The following is a 21,689-nucleotide window of genomic DNA, read 5'->3' as shown; positions in this document are numbered from 1 at the left end:
GATCTGATCCAGCATTCTTTATGCACCTGAAACTGATGTTCACAGAAGTTTTGAATATGAAAGAATACAGGATCAGGCACAGAGAAGCGCATCTAGCCTCCACCTTTGTGGATGTGAAGGCCTCTCAGTTGTTAAATCTACTGGGCCATATTAATGCGGGGGGGCAACTGTGTAAATCCCTCCATTCTGCCTCCTCATGGGGTTCAATCAGTCATTATGCTGGAGTAATCACTAAAAGCAGCTCTGCAGCTACTGTGTGTCAGTGGGGAAGGGGAGATTCCTTTTGCCTGGACTCTTTCCCATGGAGATACCGAGTACCTAAACCCACTATTGCAGAGCAACTGAGTCTTTGAATGAGGCTACATGCACCACCTCAGTGAAAGTTACACAAGTTCTTCAAACACTCTTTTCAGTTTCTGACACTCACTGACAAGATGCATGGAAACTTCTTAAAGACACCATAATAGACACTAAACTTAAATGTATACCCCAAATTAAAAACCATAGTAAGAGAACCAAAAAAGTGCCACTGTGGCTAAACAACAAAGTAAAAGAAGCAGTGAGAGGCACAAAGGCACCCTTTAAAAAGTGGATGTTAAATCCTAGTGAGGAAAACAGAAAGGAGCATCCACTCCGGCAAGTGAAGTGTAAAAATATAATTAGGAAGGCCAAAAAACAATTTGAAGAACAGCTAGACAAAGACTCAAAAAGTAAAAGCAAAAATGTTAAGTAAGTCAAAAGCAGGAAGGCTGCTAAACCACCAGTGGGGCCACTGGACGATCGAGATGCTAAAGGAGCACAGAAAGAGGATAAGACCCTTAGATAGAAGCTAAATGAATTCTTTGCATTGGTCTTCACAGCTAAGGATGTGAGGGAGATTCCCAAACCTGAGCCATTCCTTTTAGGTGACAAATCTGACTAACTGTCCCTGATTGAGGTGCCATTATAGTAGGCTTTGGAACAAATTGATAAACTAAACAGTAATAAGTCACTAGGATCAAATGGTATTCACCCAAGAGTTCTGAAGGAACTCAAATGTGAAATTGCAGAACTACTAACTGTGGTATGTAACCTATCCTTTAAGTCAGCTTCTGTACCAGATGACTGGAGAATAGCTAATGTGACCCCAATTTTAAAAAAAATCTCCAGAGGCGATCCCAGCAATTACAGTCCGGTAACCCTGACTTCAGTACTGGGCAAACTGGTTGAAACTATAGTAAAGAACAGAACTATAAGACACATGGATGAACACGATTTGTTGGGGAAGAGTTAACATGTTTTTTTATAAAGGGAAATCATGCCTCAGCAATCTATTAGAATTCTTTGAGGGGGGTCAACGAGCATGTGGACAAGGGTAATCCAGTGGATATAGTGTAGTTAGATTTTCAAAAGCCTTTGACAAAGTCCCTCATCAAAGGCTCTCAAGCAAAGTAAGCTGTCATGGGAAGGTCCTCTCATGGATCAGTAACTAGTTAAAATACAGGAAGCAAAGGGTAGGAGTAAGTGGTCAGTTTTCAAAACAGAAAGAGGTAAATAGTGGTGTCCTCTAGGAGTCTTTATTGGGACCAGTACTGTTCAACATATTCATAAATGATCTGGGAAAACAAAACTACTCAATATAGTTATGTCCAAAGCAGACTGCAAAGAGTTTTACAAAGGAACCTCACAAATCTGGGCAACAAAATGGCAGATGAAATTCAATTTTGATAAATGCAAAGTAATGCACATTGGAAAACATAATCCCAACTATACATATAAAATGGTGGGGTCTAAATTAGCTGTTACCACTGAAGAAAGACATCTTGGAGTCATTGTGGATAATTCTCTGAAAACATCCACTCAGTATGCAGTGCAGTCAAAAATGCTAACTGACTGTTAGAAACCATTAAGAAAAGGATAGATAATACAGAAAATATCATATTGCCTCTCTAAATCCATGGTAAGCCACATCTTGAATACTGCATGCAGATCTGGTTGCCCACTTTCAAAAAAAATATATTAGAATTGGAAAAGCTAAAGAAAAGGGCAATAAAAATGATTCAGGGTATGGAACAGCTTCCGTATGAGGAGAGATTAGTAAGACCAGGACTTTTAAGCTTTGAAAAGAGACGACTAAGTGGGGATATTGTGGAGATCTATAAAATCATAACTGGTGTGGAGAAAGTAATTAAGGAAGTGTTATTTACTCCTCATACCACAAGAATTAGGGATCACCAAATGAAATTAATAGGCAGCAAGTTTAAAACAAACAAAAGGAAGTATTTCTTCACACAATGCACAGTCAACCTGTGGAATTATTTGCCAGAGGATGTTGTGAAGGCCAAGACTGTAACAGGGTTCAAAAAAGAACTAGTTAAATTGACGGAGGATAAGTCCACCAGTGGCTATTAGCCAGGATGGGCAGGGATGGTGTCCCTAGCCTTTGCTTGCCAGAACCTGGGAATGGATCACTTGATGATTATCTGTTCTGTTCATTCCCTCTAGGACACCTGACATTGGCCACTGTCAGAAGCCAGGATACTGGGCTAGATCAGGGATTGGCAACCTTTGACATCCGGCCCGTCAGAGAAAGCTGGCAGGCCGGGACGCTTTGTTTTCCTGCAGCCTCCTTAGGTTTGGCGGATCGCAGCTCCCACTGGCTGTGGGTTCGCTGTTCCAGGCCAATGGGGGCTACGGGAAGCAACAGCCAGCACATCCCTTGGCCCACGCTACTTCCCACAGCCCCCATTCACCTGGAACGGCAAACCACGGCTAGTGGGAGCTGCGATTGGCCGAACCTGCAGAGGCTGCAGGTAAACAAACTGTCCCAGCCCACCAGCGGGTTTCCCTAACAGGCCACATGCCAAAGGTTGCCAATCCCTGGCTAGATGGACCTTTGGTCTCACCCAGTATGGGAGCTCTTATCGGCTCACCAAGAATTCATTCTGTTATTGGATATGATATTGCTTGGGGCACCAAAAAAACCCTTAACCCAGGGTTGTTTGCATAAAAGATCACATTACCACTCTGACCTGCCTTATGGCACATGGAGACCTCATTCACTTCTCTGAAAGCACATGCAAAATATTAGTTAGATTGGACATAATGTGATGAAGTTCAAACAGAATACAATAATGAAAAAGGAAGGCTGACAAGACAAAGCGAAAGCACTGCTTACTCTTTTCTATTTGTGACATAGGTAAACTTAGCTTGGAAAGACACAGACCATTTAGCAGTACACCTGTGCAAACAGCATCACATGATCACAAGGCTCACCTGCTTCATCTTTGCTCCAAACAAATCTTCTCCACTTAGCCCAAACATTTTGTAATGCTATTCAGACCATCTGCAAATCCGTACTCCTTATTACAGATCCGTAGCTCTCATTAAAGATGAGAGAGTATATCATGTTTTAATTTACTCAAATCCTTTCTTTGCCTATTTATTTTGATTACGTGTCCACAATTTCATATAAAACTGAATCCTTACTACACCATCAGTGAATTTAGTAGATTGCCTGTACAGATAAAATTTAAAAATTACACTCTGGCCACCATCCTATTACATATTAATCTATCTGTTCTGAAAATGTGGTGTGAAAGTGATAGCAAGAATTTGTATATACGATGCAAAAACATTTGATAGAAGATAGCTTTTTGAGAAGACAGATAGTGGAAAAGAGTAGGCAATGGTGTTCCAATATATTTATGCAAGTAAACGGTATGTGGATTATTCACTACCACAGAGATGCAGAGTAAAAGTTTTTAAGGAATAGTTTGACCATTCACAGCATGCTTAATTTTTGTGGCTGATTTCTTAATTTGCACTGAACATATGAAAATTCCTATAGAAAAAGTCATCAACAAAGCAATTCTTTCCACAGAAAGGAGTGCAGTGTGTGGGATTTTGTGTACACAAATGATGCAACGTTTTATTTATACTTTACTGTTTTGTGTTCAGGTGAAGATGGGCGACTGGCATATGAACAGCTGGATAAATTTCCTCGGGAATTTGTTAAAGTTGGAAGCCGTCGGGGCACTGAAGTTGCCACAGCTTTTTAGACTCAAGATAATCTACCTAACAGCCATTATGACTGTTCACATTAACTGGAACGGTGCTGTAATTTAACAGTTTTAAAAACAAACCACCTTTTGAAGAATGCTAAAGAATGTCCTGAAAGTTAGCAACTTACAGACTTTAAGAAAAAAAGTGTGAATTCCAGTTATTGAGTTCCTATTGGCTTTTCTTCCTAGCTTATGGTGGAACAGTTGTATGTTGAAGACCATGCTTCTTCAAGTGCTTCAGAGTAAATGATGTAGTTGCAGTAAATCAGTCTCAGCAAACTTCTAAAAGATTTTAGAATTCAGCATCTTAATATTTTTACATAATTTTGCACTTGTTTTATTGAAGTTGTTGCTGTGTTGCATGCTTGAAATGTGATGCTGCATCTAAAAAGGAAAAGTAGGGAGCAAACCAAGTGGAGCTACAAAGCAGCTTTCTCTCCACATTGTGCTAAGTGTTGGATACCTTGCAGCATTATAGCAGCATGGACTGAAACTCAGCTACCCAGATCTATTTTACCGATGAAATATAGATCAAGTTTCTTCAAATCAAGTTTTGTCTCCAGAAACAACAGGCTGTAAACCCCCGGAGATGTTATTTCACTGACTCATTTTAAATGCCTCTGCGCTGGTCTTTTATTTTCTCCCTCTCACCCTCCAGTAATGAACCATGATTAATCCAGGGATTTGCTTGTGCTATCAAGCAATTACGTAGGTTTTATAGAAATAAATGGAAGGTTACATGTGCTCATTGTTCAAAAGAAAAAGTGAATATAATACAATTGCATGAATCCCTGAAGCTGTTTTTGTTTCCTAGGTTACAAGGAGGAGTGGGTTACGTGCACTCTGGCTAGTGCATAGCAGCTTGCTATACAGTAATTTCAGTATGAAGAATTAAAGCAAACTAAAGAGAACCTTAGAGCTGTTAAAGACAGAGTGCAAATAAAAGCATTTCCTCCCCCTCCAACTGCAAGTATGAAAGACTGAGTGCTTCAAACTATTGATTATAGCCCTTAAATTACACTCACTTCTTCTGTTAACAGAAGAGCATTGTTGTACTGCAGTAGATCTGACATGAAATACTATTTAGATGTTAATTAAAAGATCCAGCTTCTGATAGACTATACAGAAAATGATCACTAATAGTTCACATCAAAAAGAAGCCTTGTGCGCCAAATACATTGGCAGACAGTTCTTCTGACTGTGAATGTTACCAACAATGTACATACAGCTGTATATTTATAAATATATATATATATATATTCTTCCTTTAATTAAAAGTGCATTTGTACAGTCTAAAATATTTACTTGTTTACTGAAGGAAATAGGCTCTTTTTACAGAAGGTTAAATGACCATGTCACAGGTTTTATATCGCAGCTACTGCATGAGCTGATTCTCCCATCATGTTCTTTTGTTCTGACAGCTGCTTATTTTTTGCCTTCTAGTTTTGTGGCATTTGTACTCATATTTCCTATCACATTTAAGTTATAATAAAGAATATTTTTAATCACTAACCACGTTGATCCAAACTATAAAATGTGTGTGCTCAACCTTCTACACTCTGAGGACTAAATAACCTTAATACACATTTCTCAGGTTTTTATCTACACTGGAAATTGGCCCCCAGCACCAGCCATCGGTGGCCACTAATCACTGTAGCTGTCCCAGGGCAGAGCCCATCCACTGTGGACAAGAAAAGCCTCAGTTCCCAATGGTGCAACTCCCTTCAGGCTGGCACTGGGGCAAATCCCCCAAATAGTTAATTAAGGTCTTAGTTTGCTACTTGTGCAGCTTCCTTTGTGCAGTCTCCCAGGAAACAATCTGCACGGAGAGATTCACTGTTGTACTCATGTACTATCATGAAGGTATTTCATAAGAACATCTGGGGTAGGGATTAATAGTTCTGTTTTGACAGGTCTTGTCTTCACTACAAAATTAAGACATAACTTTGAAAAGTCTAGTTAAATAACAATGCTATCCACTACTTTGCGATTAGCGTTGCCAAGGGGAAGTTCCATTCAACATTATGTCAGCTAATCATGGTTAAATCTTGGTGCAACACTACCTAAGTCACGGGTCCCTAATGCAATGCCTGCGGGCTCCATGGCACCCGCTGGGGTGTCTAAATATGCCCGTGTACTGGCCAGTGGATGAGCATCCACTGAAATGCCGCTGAGAAGCAGCAGCATCCAGAGGCGTCGCCACCGAAATGTTGCCGATTTCGGCAGCGACGCCTACTGATGTTGCCACTTGGCAGCATTTTGGCAGATGCTTGTCCGTCGCCACAGTCCTCCATGGCTCGTCGTCTGGCACCCACCAGATGAAAAAGGTTGGGGACCACTGACCTAAGTGCTCTGGTTTTCACTACATCCATGAGTCCTTGGAAATGTGAATGGGGCTGGGCCCCTGTATGCTGTTAATTTAGAGTGTTACACACACAACATGGTGGCAGATATGCAGTACTGCAGCTTCTCATGGAATTCAATGGCAAAAACTACAATGCTAGCTTGTTTTTTTTCCCTCTTTTGCCTTTTCATGGGTGACTAGATTTGTATCCCTAACTTTCTGCTGGCCAAGAGACACTATAGTGACAGATTGTTTTAGTTATTAAAACCAAAAACACCTACAAAAAAGGCAGAAAAAATAAAGGGAAGAAAAATCAGCGTGGAAAGATGGAGGGGTATGATTAGCTGAAGTCAAAGAAGTGTGGAGCCAATGATCTAATGCAGGGGTCGGCAACCTTTCAGAAGTGCTGTGCCGAGTCTTCATTTATTCACTCTGATTTAAGGTTTCGTTTGCCAGTAATACATTTTAACGTTTTTAGAAGGTCTCTTTCTATAAGTTTATAATATTTTATTTAAACTATTGTTGTATGTAAAGTAAATAAGGTTTTTAAAATGTTTAAGAAGTGTCATTTAAAATTAAATTAAAATGCAGAGCCCCCTGGATGGGTGGCCAGGACCTGGGCAGCATGAGTGCCGCTGAAAATTAGCTTGCATGCTGCCTTTGGCATATGTGCCATAGGTTGCCTACCCCTGCTCTAATGCTAGTCTCCAGTACCCACTATGTACACAAGGCATTTCAAGCCAGATTTATTTAAAGTGTAGAGCTTTTTCACAACACTAGACCCAGGGTGGGGGGTAATTATTATGTGATTTGTATTATCTGAATTTCTGCAAAGCAAAATGAGAAATTACTTTAATCGTGTTTTAAATAAAAACATTATTTTGGAAATACAATAGGCTTGTATCTGGTTTCTGTTCCTTCCCTTCCTACTCTAAAATAAGCTTACAGCCCCTGGTTATAGCATGCTGCACACATTGTTTTAAACCAGTGGTTCTCAAACTATTGTACTGGTGACCCCTTTCACGTAGCAAGCCTCTAAATGTGACCCTCTCCTTATAAATTAAAAACACTTGTTTATACATTTAACACCATTATAAATGCTGGAGGCAAAGTGGGGTATGGAGTGGAGGCAGACAGCTCACACCCCCCCATGTAATAACCTCGTGACCCTCTAGGGAGTCCCGACCCCCCGTTTGAGAACCCCTGTTTTAAACCAACAGAACACATTTACATTCAGACATTTGAAGATGATGTGTTACAATGAAATGGGGGCATTAGGGCATAGAACTTTCATTTGCTAAAATAAATCCTCTGATGTCATCAGATTCTGTGTTACAACAAAGAGTTGCTTCTATTTTTCATTCTGTTTACTAACTTTATTCTAAAGTGTTGCTTAGTTACTAACCTGAGTGATTTTCTTCAAAATTAGAATTAATACTGTTGCTTTCCAGCTGTTTCCTATTTAATTTCAGAGCACACAGATTTCTACACACATTGAAGAAAGTCATTAAGGACAACTTCTTGAGGAGTCCCTGAAAGGATGTTTAAGAAGCTCCAAGTTTGTTATGAAACTTACATCAAAACCTTTTTTTCTTCTGTGAAGGAAGAGCCCTACAATCCAACTGGCAGCATTTTTCATAAGCAAAAAATTGTTAGCTATGGCACCAATGTGAGGAACACACAACTACCCTTGGAACAGAGAGCCCAAGCTGCAAAAAATATTGGATTGCTAGCATACACAGGTAACAAGGCAAACTGGCTTGTTGAAATATTTCTTCTGCTTTCTTGTTTGCTATTTCAGTATAATTTAAACCTACGGTTTCATATATGTGCTAAAATAAGGCTAGTGTTTTTCATGTACTTGTTGAAAAACTAGGCAAATATCTAGATGAACTGACATACCCCGTGGAAGACCTCTGCATACCCCCAGGGGTACATATACCCCTGGTTGAGAAACACTGCACTACAGTTTAAAACTGTATGAACTGTAAGGATAAATAGTAATAATATAGTGAGCTCTTTTAAGAAAAAAAGGGGTTCTCTGAGCCTGCCAGACAGCAAGCCTACTGTAATTGTCAGAAATATTCATAATCAGTTGCCATCAATGTTCAAAAATGTGATATCTTAATTAAAGTCATAGTACCACTGTGAGTAGAGGAGACCTTTCTCCTTCTAAATGTTAGAAAAAGTACAGAGAAGAGTTACTGGTACGTTGTGATCCAAGTACACACTGCTGACAGATATTCTATTACTTTGGGAGTGTAAAGTCAGCCAAAAACTCAAAAAGAAAGTGGTTCAGTAGATGTGAAAGTCAGGTTTTTGGCCATCTAGAATCTGGAATAGGAAGGCCAGTCATGGAATGAGAGATCTAATGGACATGATGTCTCCATCATACAATTTTTTTCATAGAAAATTTACGTGTAACTCACTCATCATGTGTTCTACAATCTGGCCAAGTTTTCTAGAGAATAGCTCAGCCAAGTTCAGAAGCAAGACTGGCAGCAGTCAGTGGATTTATGCAGCAACAGTGCCCAAGAACCCACGTAAATCACCATGACTTGTAACATCTGCATTTTAAAATACTCACTTAATAAATATTTTTGCCACTAAAAAAGATGCTTTTATTCTGTTCTAGCCCACGAAAGCTTATGCCCAGATAAATGTGTTAGTCTTTAAGGTGCCACAAGTATTCCTCATTGTTTTTGCCGATACAGACTAACACGGCTACCACTCATACCTGTCATTTGCAAGAAAGACAACGCAGTGGTTCTTGTTCTGAGGTTATTTCCAGTCTATTCCATCTGCTGCCACTGACAGTTTCATTCCATTAAATGGCAAATCCTGACCCCACTGCACAGCCCAATCAACCAGACTGGGCACTGGAGAGACCTGATGAGTTTGTGGGGGAAGATGTTCTCTGAAGCTGAGCTGCAACTCTTTGATGGGGATGACTGGTGGACTGGTAACATTACTGAGCGTGCTCTCAATTCTTCCTTCAACCTGCCTACGTTGCTGGATTACATGACTAGTCCACCTAGCTGTTCACAACTGGTTTGAGATCCCCAAATTCTGTGTCACTACTGCCATTCCTGAATGATACCACATTGGTTTTGCAGCATGCAGTGAATTCTGCATTGACACAGAGGGGGAATCGTGGTGAAAGGGAAGTAGGAGAGAAGAGGGGACAGTGACAGATTTACCCTTATGTAATTAGATTGCATTTTAGTAGTCACATTGAGGCCACAAGTTGCCTTCTCAGCATTTATTCCATGGACAAAGACCCCAAATGTTTTTTTAGGACATGAAATCCTTTTTTTGAATTGCAATGTGCTATTGTTCTGAAAAAAAGGAAAAATAATGTGTGATAAATATGCCCTGTAGCAAGAAATACAGATGATAAATATCAGAATCAGATTAAAGAACAAGACTGTAAGCAGCTCAAAGACTCAGCAGATTTTCAAGTTGCTAGCCCCCAATATCAAATGCAGTTCTTAAAAAACACAAACTACTCCTGGGGGAATTCTGCTTCACTGTGCATGTGCAGAATTCATGTCCCCTGCAGATTTCTTTGCTTCCCCACAGAAAAATATGACTTTCTGACAGGGAAGCAAAGGGAAGTTGCAGGACCAGTCATGTACCACTCCCTAGCAGTGCAGGTACATCGTTTCAGGCAGCCAGAAGAGAGGTAAGTCACCCTAGGGCTGAGGACATCCCAGCCAGTGGCGCCTACCTTGACCCGGGATCAGCTGCTAGTCCCGGCTGGGCTGGAGGCAGGAAAGGACGGGACTTCCTCTGCCCCTGTAAGGAGTGGCTGGGGCTATGTCAGACCTACCCCCAGCAACCTCCCTCAGCTACAGGAAGTTCAGCATCCACCTCTGCTTCCTGCCCCCATCGCTCCTCAGCTGTGGGAGGGAGGGATCATTGTACAGGGAACTGCTTCCCCATCCACCTAACCTTTGTGCATCCAGACCTCTCATACCCAGACACCCCTGCCAACCCTCACCCCATACATCCAGAACCACCCTAGCAGTGTATACCTGAAGCCCCCACACTGAATCTCAACCCCTGCAACCAGACCACACCCCCCACTGAGTTCCCTGCACTCAAACCTCCAGTAATGAGCCCCCTTCCCACACCACCTTGAGTCACCACATCCAGACCCCCATGACACTGACCCCAATGAGACTCTGTGCAGCCAGATTTCCCGCCCCCTCCCATTGAGCTACCTGCACCTAGATTGTCTCACACAGAAGCCTCTCATCCCCAGACCTTTATCTGTCCACACTGAGACCCTCCACACTTGGATCTTGCTTGGTTGAGCCTGCCTGCCCCACACCTGGTGTGCCTGGCACAGAGTCCCAGGGTGTAGGCAAGTCCAGACCTTATGCTGTGTCAGGTGCAGCCTCACCACTGAGTGTGTCCTGTGGGTGGGGGTGCTGCCGGGTTATCTCCCATCTTCATACAGCCAGTGAGCTGTGCTCCACACTGCCATGCTGGAGCCTCTGTCTTTATTCATTGACAAATAAAACGTGCAGAATTTTAAAATATTGTGTGCAGAATTTTTATTTTTTTGGTGCAGAATGTCCTCAGGAGTAACACACATGCAGAAATACCACTTAAGAACAGTAAATAATGCAATGTGTATCCTCTTTGCTGATGAACATATTTATACGTGTGCAATCTGGAAAACAAACACATTAGACCAACATGCCTCGGGTAGGCAACTCAGTGCCAAATACCAAGGGATTTCAGTAGCCCTTCCAAATAATTGTACTATAATAAAAGCCCTTCATTTTCAGTTTTTACTTATTTTTAAGGAAAATTTCCCAGGTTCTACAAAAGCTATTTGTTTTTTACCAATTTTTGCTCAAGTTTTGGATCACTGACATATATGAAAATACTGATTATGTTAAGAAAATCGAATACATTAAGTAGATGTTAATAATAAATTAATCTAAGTGAAAATGTGAAGCTGTCTGCTAAAGTAAGGCAATATAATGGAAGATACACACATACATATGCATACATGTGCATGTGTACATACTGTTACCAGTTCATGAAATAAAACAGCATTAAGCTGCTTTTACTCTCAGTATCCTTACTTTTTGCTAATTGTTGTTGATTTTCTGCCCTCCCATCTCCCCAACATTAGCCTCAATATTTACCCAGAAAACTGAGACTTTTTTTGCACCATTTTTCACCTCTCTTTTCATTTTTTATAACAAAAACCAATACATTCCTGGGAAGTGTTAAAATAAAAACCAAAATGGAAGGGAGTGAGTATGTATAATGCATACACCTTCAGATGTTATGCCTTGGGTAGAATGGGTTTTTAAATTTTAATTTTCATTGTTACTTGGCCTTATTTGCCAGTAAATAAGCGCCTCTTCCCCTATACTACTTCTAAGTACCCTTTTTTTCCTACTATAAAAAAATCAGGGGCCAGCTGTTTCTGTGCTGAATCTCTGCACAAACAATCCCTGCTGAAATATCTGAGATCTGACGGGTGTCTAACTCCCAATCTGGCAAACCTGTAGGGTTTGGAGTACCTGAGAGCCCAAGCTCATCAGAGCATAGTTCAAGTAAGACACGCTAGGACCATGGCATAGAAGCCGACAGGCCCCCCCCCCCCCATTTCTTTAAGGCAACGAGAGGCGTTATTTCAATGAGCAATGTGAGAAGGAAAGTGAGCCAGCTGCCCAATGAAGAGGCACATTGAAAAGCAAGCCCAATATATTCCGATTCTATCACTAGCCATTTTATCCTGCCAAACTAAATTCCCACTGCAGTTTAATTGGATATCAAGTTCTTCTGTTCATCTGCTAAGTAGTGTTGCTTTTGTAACACAGCTGCATTCCATAAACGTGTTCCCTATTTATTTACCACACAAACCATAAACAGCCTACAGTATGTATAGGAAGTAGTTTACATATATACTAGATGTAGTGTGTGTATATACAGACGCAGGATGTGTCAAGTGACTGTCATTGATTATATATATGCTAAGTCTCACGTAGGATACTTTTAATTTGTGTATTAAATTTGAAAAGTAAATGAGGATTATTGGGATAATATATTGTAATAAATCCAGCTCTGCACTTTTACAGCATATTTCGATTGCTTTGTAAACATTTTTAATTAATCACAACACCCCTGTGGGCATATGCAAATATTGGCCCCATGTTTCAGATACTGAAACTGGTGCATTGAAAAGTTAAAGCCCAGGTCCTCAAAGGAATTTAAGTGCCTAACTAACTGCCATTGAAATCAGTAAGAGTTAGGTACCTATGTTTTTGAGGATCTGGGTACAAGTGGCCTGACCAAGGTCACAAAGCAAGTGTGTGGCAGAGAGAGGAAGAGAACCTCTATGTTTCATCTCCCAGTCCTACAATCTTGGGTACATCTACACTTGCAAAGAACTAGCACTGGCAGTTACAGCGCCGCTCAGAGAGCACTGAAGGAAAACCACTATTGTGTGTTCACACTGACAGCTGCCTGCACAATAGCGTGTTCGCACTTGCAGCTCTTGCGGCACTGTTCGGAGCGGTGCACTCTGGGTACCTATCCCACAGAGCACCTCTTTTGCCGCTAAGACTTGTGGGAAGGTGGAAGTGGTCACAGGGCATCCTGTCTCCTGTCCCAATGCCCCATAATGCATTGCTTCACATCCCAGCAATTCCTGTGCTTCCATCCGCATTTGGGGCCATCTTTCAACAGTTTGTGTACTGCGCACCCTGCCCTGCCTCCTTCTGGCTGCAGGAATGGATCCTGAGCTGTTGACCAGAACACTGCTCGCACTGACCAACATGTCACAAGTGGCAGCAGAGTTATTCCTTAAACTACAAAGGCAAAAGGAGTGTGACATTGATCTCGCCACGCGTACTAGCTATAACACAAGAAGAACGCTTGTGTCATTCATGGAGGTGCTGACCACAGTGGAATGCTGCTTTTGGGCTCGGGAAACAAGCACTGAGTGGTGGGATCACATCATCATGTACGTCTGGGATGACAAACAGTGGCTGCAAAACGTTCGGATGAGGAAAGCCACATTCATGAGACTGTGTGATGAGCTCACCCTAGCCCTGCAGCGCAAAGACAAGAGAATGAGAGCTGCCCTGTCGCTGGAGAAGTGCATGGCAATTGCACTGTGGAAGCTGGCTACTCCAGACTGCTACCAATTAGTTGCTAACCAGTTCGGAGTGGGGAAGTCGACTGCTGGAGTCGTGTTGATGGAAGCGTGCAGGGCTATTAATTGCATCCTGCTCTGAAAGGCCGTGACTCTGGGCAACATGAGTGAAATTGTGGACAGCTTTGCACAAATGGGCTTCCTTAACTGCGGAGGAGCAATACATGGCAAGCACATTCCAAATCTGGCACCAGGCCACCAAGTACATTAATTACAAGGGGTATTTTTCAATGATTCTCCAGACGCTTGTGGATCACCGTGGGCATTTCACAGACATTAACGCAGGCTGGTCCGGAAAGGTGCATGACCCACCCATCTTTTGGAGCACTGGTCTATTTAAGAAGCTGCAAGCAGGGATTTTCCTCCCGGACCAGATCACCACCACAGGAGAAGTCAAAATGCCCATTGTAATCCTGGGAGATACCATCCACCCCTTAATGCTGTGGCTCATGAAGCCGTACATAGGGCAACTTGACAGCAGCAAGGAGCAGTTCAACAAAAAGTTGAGCAAGTGCAGAATGACTGGAGTGCATTTGGCCATTTAAAAGGCCCTTGGCAATGCCTGCAGGGGAAGCTGGACATGGCCAATGACAATATTCATATGCTTAGAGACAGGTTCTGTACACTCCATAATATTTGTGAAGGGAAAGGTGAAAGCTTCACTCAGGGCTGGACCACAGAGCCTCAGTATCTGGAGACAGTTTGAACAGCAAGACCAAGGCTATTAGAGGGGCACAGCAGGGGGCTATAATGGCTCAGGATGCTTTGCGACAGCAATTTGAAGCTGAAAGCCACTAATGTGTGTTACTATGCTCTGGACTGCACTGTTTGTTAAGGAGAGGATTAGTGCACCTGATGCAAGAAGGGGCCTTAACATAATTGTATGTTGCTTTGCAGTGCTCTTTTTGCTTTCACTTAGTAGAATAAAGATTGCTTTCCTTTCAAACAAACACAATGCTTTTATTCAAAGACAACCACCAGAGGAAAGAGTCAAAAGAAAAAATCATCAGCGGGGATGGGCATGGGGGAAGGGAAGGTCTCAAGAGGCAGAGAGGTCTGGGGATGGCTACAGATTTGTGTTTCTCCTTTGGAGTACAAAGCCATGGGTGCTGTACTTCAGCAGGGCTAAACTGCAGAGGGACAGGTGTTGAGCACAGTGGGTACTGGGAGTCCACAGGGCTGGACTGTGACAGGGTAGGAGTGGAATGCAGCAGGTACAGCCTGGAGCCAGGAGGTTGATAAGAGTGTATTGGGGGGGGGGGGCGCACACATGGGAAAGTTTTTTGCAACAGCAGCTGCAGGGCAAGGTGAGCGCAGAGGTGCTCGGTTTAAAGGGCTAGCAACACCTGGAGCATGTCCACTTGGCACTCCATAACTGTTAAGAGCTGCTCCATGGCTTCTTTCTGGTGTGCCACGTTCTCTTTTCGGTCCCTCTTCTCACTGTCCCGCCACCCCTTCAATGCCTTTTTCTTGGTGGCGGAGTGTATCAAAACCTCATGCATAAAGTCCTCCATAGTTCTTCTTGGATGCTTTCTAATTTTTTGCAACCATTCTGCCGCCGATAACAAAGAGGAAGGCTGTGCTCCCAAGGTCATCGCTGTGAAGTTTAAATGCAACATTTTACAGAAACGGTATTGTTTGCAACACAGACAACACTGTTTCAGTACTTTAAAACAGAGCCAGTACTCTCACACCTGTCACTAACTGGCTGACCCCAGGCAAGCACACAAAAGCTACAAGACCCTCAAAATGGTGAGTAGCCACAGGAGCAGGGTAAATCGCTGTTCCCGGACCCTGCTGTATATTAGGCACATGGCCCTTGGGCACTTGGGGAGAGCCAGCACTGTAGGATGGGCCTCATAATCATTCCTGTCCCCACACTTTCCACAAGAATGATCACTATGGAAGATATCTTGATGCTGAGGGCGAGCAGGGAATCAAGGGAGGGTCTTCCCCAACCTGCAGCATCCGCCCTGACCCCTATGCGGCTAGCCTGTGTGCAGCAATGGTCCCCCCAACCTATGATGGCACAGTGGTGTGGGAAAGTTACCGTTAATGGGGCAAGAAACAAAGCAGCTCTGCTGAGGAACATGCAGCAGCAGATTGCCCAATAAGAGTTTCCTGAAGATCTCTGAGGGAGATTCCCATGAGGTGAGGGAGTGTATCAACAGCCTATTCTGACATTCAAACTAGGCATAAGGTGGGATACAAGCCTGCTTTCTGCATTGCTCCTGCCCTCAACAACTCGCTTCAGCAATTCCCAAAGTCAGATCTACTTATGAGGGGCCTCCTCTCCTGTTTGTTTGCACTTCACCAAGATCCAACTACTGTGACTGGCTAGGCTCCTCCAGGGTAGAAAAGAGCTCCTGACTGCATGCATTTCTGGCTCCCAGCCCTCCGTGGGGGGAGGGGGGAACAAGGAGCAGGTCCCAAGCAAACAGGGGTGGAGGCGGAGAGAAGGCCTCCACAGGGCGAGAGCGGGGGGGGGAGGGGGCTGCAGAGCTCAGGGAAGTGGAGGGGGGGGGGCTGGACAGGGAAGAAGAGGGGGCCCTGGGTTAGAGCCAGAGCTGGGGCAGCACGCAGCTATGCAGGGCACCAGGAAATTTGCATATGGATAAGGATGGCCCTGCCCCTCTTCATCCAAGATTGCCTCCTCCTGACTTGGTCCACTCACAACTGGCATGCAAACCGATGAAGTAATCACAGGGTCCTTCACAGTGGAGATGGGGTCACCACCACATATCACGTCCATCTCTTTGTAGAACCGCAGCTCATGGGCACACCACTGGAATGGTGGTTTGCCTCCCGCACCTTGTGGTAGGCGTTCCGCAGCTCCTTCACTTTGACCCTGCACTGCAACATGTCCCGGCATGGCCCTTTTCTATCATGTATCTAGAAATCTGTCCATAGGTATCATAATTCCTACAGCCGGAGTGCAGCTGTGAATGCACTGCCTCCTCTCCTCAAATACCAATGAGGTCCAGCAGTTCCAACTGGGGGATCACCTGGTGCGTGGAGCAGGCATGGCCACCTGAAAAAGGCATGTGCAGTGGTCTCAGCGCATCACCGAGCAAACACGAAGGGGACTTTCAAATTTTCAAAGGAATTTATGGGGTGGGGCTGACAGAGAGGTGAGAACAGGCATTGTGGGACACCTCCTAGAAGCCAATTGCAGCACTGTAGTCATGACGGTGTTTACACTGGCACCTCAGAGCTCCACGCCTCTTGTGTGGGTGGTTTTTTTTTTTTTAGAGCGCTGAATGTGTGCAGTTTCTGTGCACTAAGTGGCTTGGATGTGTGTACACCTCAGGTGTTACAATGCTCAAAGCTGTTTTACTGCACACAAACTTGCCACTGTAGACAGGGCCTCATGGCTATCCTTCACCTATATAGTAGTTTCCTTAGTGGCTCACACGATGGATTGGGTGTGTTCTAACACAATGCAACTAATTTAAAGGTTCTGTAGTAGCCTTAGCTCAGAATTTCCAATGTACATACAAATGATTAACTAGCCAATGACCTACTAGAGATAAAGATAGCTTCTTCAATTACAGGTGGGCCAAATGCTGGAATTTATGCATCAGAATACATCCAGGACTTAACTGATATCTTGCACATGCCAGATACTTCAGCAAATGTGAGGATCCTGGTGCTCCAAGGGCTGTGCGGTATTTGCTATATAAATTACAGTAACCAAAACAAGGTAAAAGATCTGAATCTTGCTGATGTTCTTTTTGTTTGTCTCACTGAAGATGAAAATTCATCCCCAGCTAGCAACCATATTACCGTGGTTAAGTTCTGGGTTTGTTACCTTCTGACTGTCCTTTGTTGCAACAATATCCCATACATTAGAACACTCCATGAATTGGGAGGTCAAATGCTGGAAACAAAGCTGAAAAGCCTGTCTCGCATGGAATGGTCTGGCTGGCCCGATAATTATGCAGAAGTACTGTTTTCCCTTTTGGGGTTTCACAAAGGTCAACTTACTTCTGCTATTTAAAATGAAATAACCCTCAAGGATTGTTATAACGTGAACTATTTACATGGCATAATAAAGAAAATGAATACCAATTAAAGAGTGTCACTCTTCCTCTTCCCCATCCCCCAAGAACTATTTCAGAATTTAATAAATTAACAGGACCTACCTCAGCTCCTATGCTCATCCATTCTTCACCCTCTTCCCCGACTGGAAAGTCAGGACTACATTACTGAACAAGTAATCTGCCATCAGGTTCATTTTCCTGAGCCAATGCCTTACTAAACAAACACCTTTCTTCTCCTTTCCCTTCCTGACACACCCTGCACAGGCACTTCAAAGGATTCCAGACTAATACTCTCTTGAATACTACGTTGGAGCAGGGGTTAGTGTGACCTTAGTGCACCATAGCACCAACAGGACGTGATGTGTGTGAAGATGCTACTCAGCATACCGATTCAGGAGAACTTGGGGGAGTGCACATTGCTTCTCTCTAAAAGGCTTGCTCCTATTAACATTACAATAAATGGGTAGTATCAGACTCTAAAGGAATAGTAAGATATATCAATATTAACCACCCTTCCAAATCTATTCTCCCCTGCACTGGCTCAGGAACCTTTCAGGAAACTAGCCTCCCTCTGTTACCCACTCTTTGGTGCATGCCTTTACAATAAACTAGGATATTTGAAGAGAAAGAGCAAGGTCTTGAAAATATGAAGCATGAGATTATGATTTACAAAATGTGCGCAGCATGCCAGGTGCTTTACAAACATGTACAAAGACAAAGCCCCTGTCCTGAAGAGTTTATCATCATAAGACTGAATGCTCCAAACAATTACACATACAAATAGTCCCAATGAAGAGAGCCAGGACCGTGAATCTTTTTAGAACACATTGGGACACAGAGGCTCTCTAGTATCTCCATCAAAAACCCTGTTGCCAGGCTCTCTCTCAATGCCTGCCCTATAAACTGAAGAGCATTTTCTGGGAAAGGTCCCCTCTCACTGCTGTACGTGCTAGGTACAGCTCATAAAGCAGGAAGTGCTTTGGGAACCTCTCCCATGAAAGTTTTCAAAACAACTGCACCTGTTCTGATACAGTCCTTAGAAAGTACATATGGTAACTTCATTAACATTGTAGTTATGTTCCTGAAAAATGCTACTTCAAGTGAAATAAGTGAATCCAATTTCCCCATAAGAATTAATGTAAATAGGGGCGGCTTAGGTTCCAGGGAAATTTTTTTTCACCAAAGACATACATACAGTATAAGTTTTAAATAATTTTAAACAAACAATACTGTACTCACCAGTGATTGTGATACTTGCTTGAGGCTGGGGCGTAGCGGGGTCAGAGGACAGGGGCTTGCCCGGCTCTGCCTGCCCAGCGCTTCTGCTGGGTAGTGGAGTCGAGGGCTTGCCCACTTCCCGCCTGGAATGCCAGGCGGACAGAGTGGGGCAAGCCCCCCTGCACCAACCCCACCGCCCAACAGCAGTGCTGGGCAGAGCGTAGCAAGCCCCCAAGCCCCAACTGGAATGCCAGGCAGATAGGCAGACCAGGGCGAGCCATACAACCTTATAACGGAACATTGCACAACTTTAAATGAGTACGTTTTCTAGTAGATCAGCAACCTAATAACGAAACAATGTTAACTGGGATGACTTTAAATGAGGAGTTACTGTATTAAGTTTCAGAGCTTCCAGATGTGCACAGCTAGCCTTAAACTTGTTTAGAACATAGTGGCTCATTTGAGCAACTATGGCCACCCCACACCTATGCACTGATCGCTTATGAACAGGATACAAACTTTAAGGTGGTAGGGTTGAGAGGTTTTTGTTTTTTAAATACTTCGCTCATATCGAAATCTTCATCTAGATCCCAAAGTGTTTTATCAAAGGGGAGAAGGAGCATTTGAAAGGCCTTAAGGCTGTAAGACATGGCTATGTTGGATACCATCTCCTTGATTCCAGTGCTACTGGCTTTTTATGCTCACACCACTAGTCGTCTTTTAAGGATCTGCTGGTTGATGTTTGAGAACAGTAGGTGAACAAGCCATTGTTATGATAGGAGAGTGAATGTGGTATTACAATCCATCATGTCTCACCTTTAAAAGCATCAATTATTTGCTCCCTCTCCTGCCCCAATGTTTTTGTGTAACCATTGTTAGGCTGGCCTGCTCTGATCTTACTTTTCTCTTCCCCGCCTTTTCCTGATGATCACTGTCTTTTAAAATTAAAGATTTTAATTGTTTTCAAGTATTGTATTTCATGATGTATTTGATGTGAAACATTTGTCCCAAAAAAACCACAAATTGTAAAAGCAAACTAATCGTTCATTTATGATTGAAATGCTTAACTTGTTGAAAACTTGCTTGTGGCAGGCTGCTTACATCTGAGAAAACACAAGCCAGTTTCTACCCTCCTTATAACATACGCAACTTATATAAAAAAAATACATAATGAGGTGCATGGCAAGTACATTCAGGGACTCTACAAAGATGGGTATTTTGTACATTTTTTCTAACATGTAAGAGCTGTACAGACAGTTATATATTTCATTTATTTTGGGGAAAAAAGTCAAATGGTAAATGACTAAATATTTTTAAAACTAACTTATTTCAGAAAAAAAGCTCATTTTCAGATAAAAAATGTCAGTAGGAGGTCCCGTAAAGCAAATTTTCAAATTTGAGCACGAAAACTGCTTCTCATTGTGCAAACACCCGATTATCTTTACTATGACTCCCATTGAGATCAATGGGACTACATTTGAGATCTTCAGATAAGTGCTTTAAATGTATGCGCTATTAAACACTTCAGAGTGGTAATTTGTTAGTTGTCTATACCTTAGAGCCACCAGAGGGCAAGAAAAGGCCAGGTGAAGCTACCTCTCTCCACCATGCCAAGAACCCTTTTCCATTGATTTTTCTCACTATGGTCTACTTCCCTAGAAGCAGGTCCTACCTCTTCCTTGACTTGGGGAAGGAGCAGGGCTTGTAGGCTTCTGAAGTGAGAGGAAGAGCATATGTGCTCTGACATGTAAAGTGAACAGCTTATGGAGCACACTGACAGGTGGTGCTGGGGCTCTTTTGAGGGAGCTTATTTTGAAGCATGTACAGAACCATGCAGGACAGCAGTGCATGATAAAAATACTTATTGCAGTGTACTGAGGATGAGTGCAAAAAGCAAACTATGTTATAGCAAAGATGAGGACTGAAACCCCATAAACTTGGGGAAATTACATAATTCACTGTTCTTTCACACTGCAGAGATTAAGGTAAATCAGTTGTTGATCGTATAGGTCATTATTAAGTATTGCTACTGAGCAATGGTTTCTACCTTTCATTTTAAGATAGACTGACAGCTACATTAAACCCTTCCCCTAGAGTATTTTCTGTTTCAAGAGCTAGATAGCTGTCAGTTCAGTCCTGCAGAAAATTTTTTGACTAGAGCAGCGGGTCTCAATCTATTTACCATTGTGGGCCACACATGCAGTTGTGTTACATGGGCCAAATCCAATATATACAAATACATACAGTAACTCCTCACTTAAAGTCATCCCGGTTAACATTGTTATGTTGATCAATTAGAGAATATGCTCATTTAAAGTTGCACAATGCTCCATTACAAGGTTGTTTGGCAGCTGCCTGCTTTGTCCATTGCTTGCAGGAAGAGCAGCCCATTGGAACCAGGGTGGACTGGCAGTCCCGCATCAGCTTCCCACTCCCCTGTGCAGCAGCCAGCCAGCAGGATCTCAATTGCCAAGCAGTTTTAGGTGTTCCTCTCTCCACTGCTATGTGCTACTCCTGCCCTCTGCCTTGAGACTGCTCCTGGGAGCCTCCTGCTTGCTGTGCAAGGAGGTACTATTGCCAGGGTGTCCCCTTCCATCTCTACAGAGCTGGGGTGGGGGTGGGGACTGACAGAGGGAGCTTGCTAACAGCAATTGCTGTCTCACCTTGCTGATCTACTTAAAAAAAGGTATTTAGAGTGGGGTCAGTGTACTTAAGAGGCAATGCAGGTAACAGACACAGCATGTCTGCCATGCTGTCTCCCCTCCCTTCATTTGTGTTGCCTTGTGGAGTGTTAGGCTACATTAACAAGTGTTAACCCTTGAGGGCTCAAGCCCAGTACTAGATCATATTTCTCA

At 43.0% G+C, this 21,689-nt stretch overlaps 2 protein-coding genes across 3 annotated transcripts in view; both read left to right on the top strand.

Moving 5' to 3' along the window:
* RIPOR2 (RHO family interacting cell polarization regulator 2) overlaps positions 1–5,555 on the top strand; it is a 98,754-nt gene extending 93,199 nt beyond the window's left edge. For both annotated transcript variants that reach the window (XM_075062872.1, XM_075062873.1), the window contains exon 21: positions 3,940–5,555. In XM_075062872.1, coding sequence (XP_074918973.1) covers positions 3,940–4,040 — 101 coding nt within the window. In that variant the 3' untranslated portion in view covers positions 4,041–5,555. The remainder of the gene's footprint in view (positions 1–3,939) is intronic.
* A 2,372-nt stretch (positions 5,556–7,927) lies between these two features.
* Positions 7,928–17,573, top strand: ARMH2 (armadillo like helical domain containing 2). Its single transcript, XM_032799514.1, has 2 exons — positions 7,928–8,129; positions 17,128–17,573. The coding sequence occupies exons 1-2, from the start codon at positions 7,928–7,930 to the stop codon at positions 17,571–17,573; spliced, it is 648 nt and encodes a 215-aa protein (XP_032655405.1).
* Positions 17,574–21,689: the final 4,116 nt, after the last annotated feature.

Source organism: Chelonoidis abingdonii, chromosome 2 (genome assembly GCF_003597395.2).
Source record: "Chelonoidis abingdonii isolate Lonesome George chromosome 2, CheloAbing_2.0, whole genome shotgun sequence".
Classification (NCBI taxonomy): Eukaryota; Metazoa; Chordata; order Testudines; family Testudinidae; genus Chelonoidis; species Chelonoidis abingdonii.
This window is presented reverse-complemented; position numbering and strand designations above follow the sequence as displayed.

Bases quoted from the DNA above. Each gene is read 5' to 3' on its own strand.
- ARMH2 (XM_032799514.1), top strand. From the start codon at position 7,928: ATGTTTAAGAAGCTCCAAGTTTGTTATGAAACTTACATCAAAACCTTT. The intron at 8,130-17,127 runs GTAACAAGGCAA...CTTCAATTACAG, and splicing joins TGGATTGCTAGCATACACAG to GTGGGCCAAATGCTGGAATT.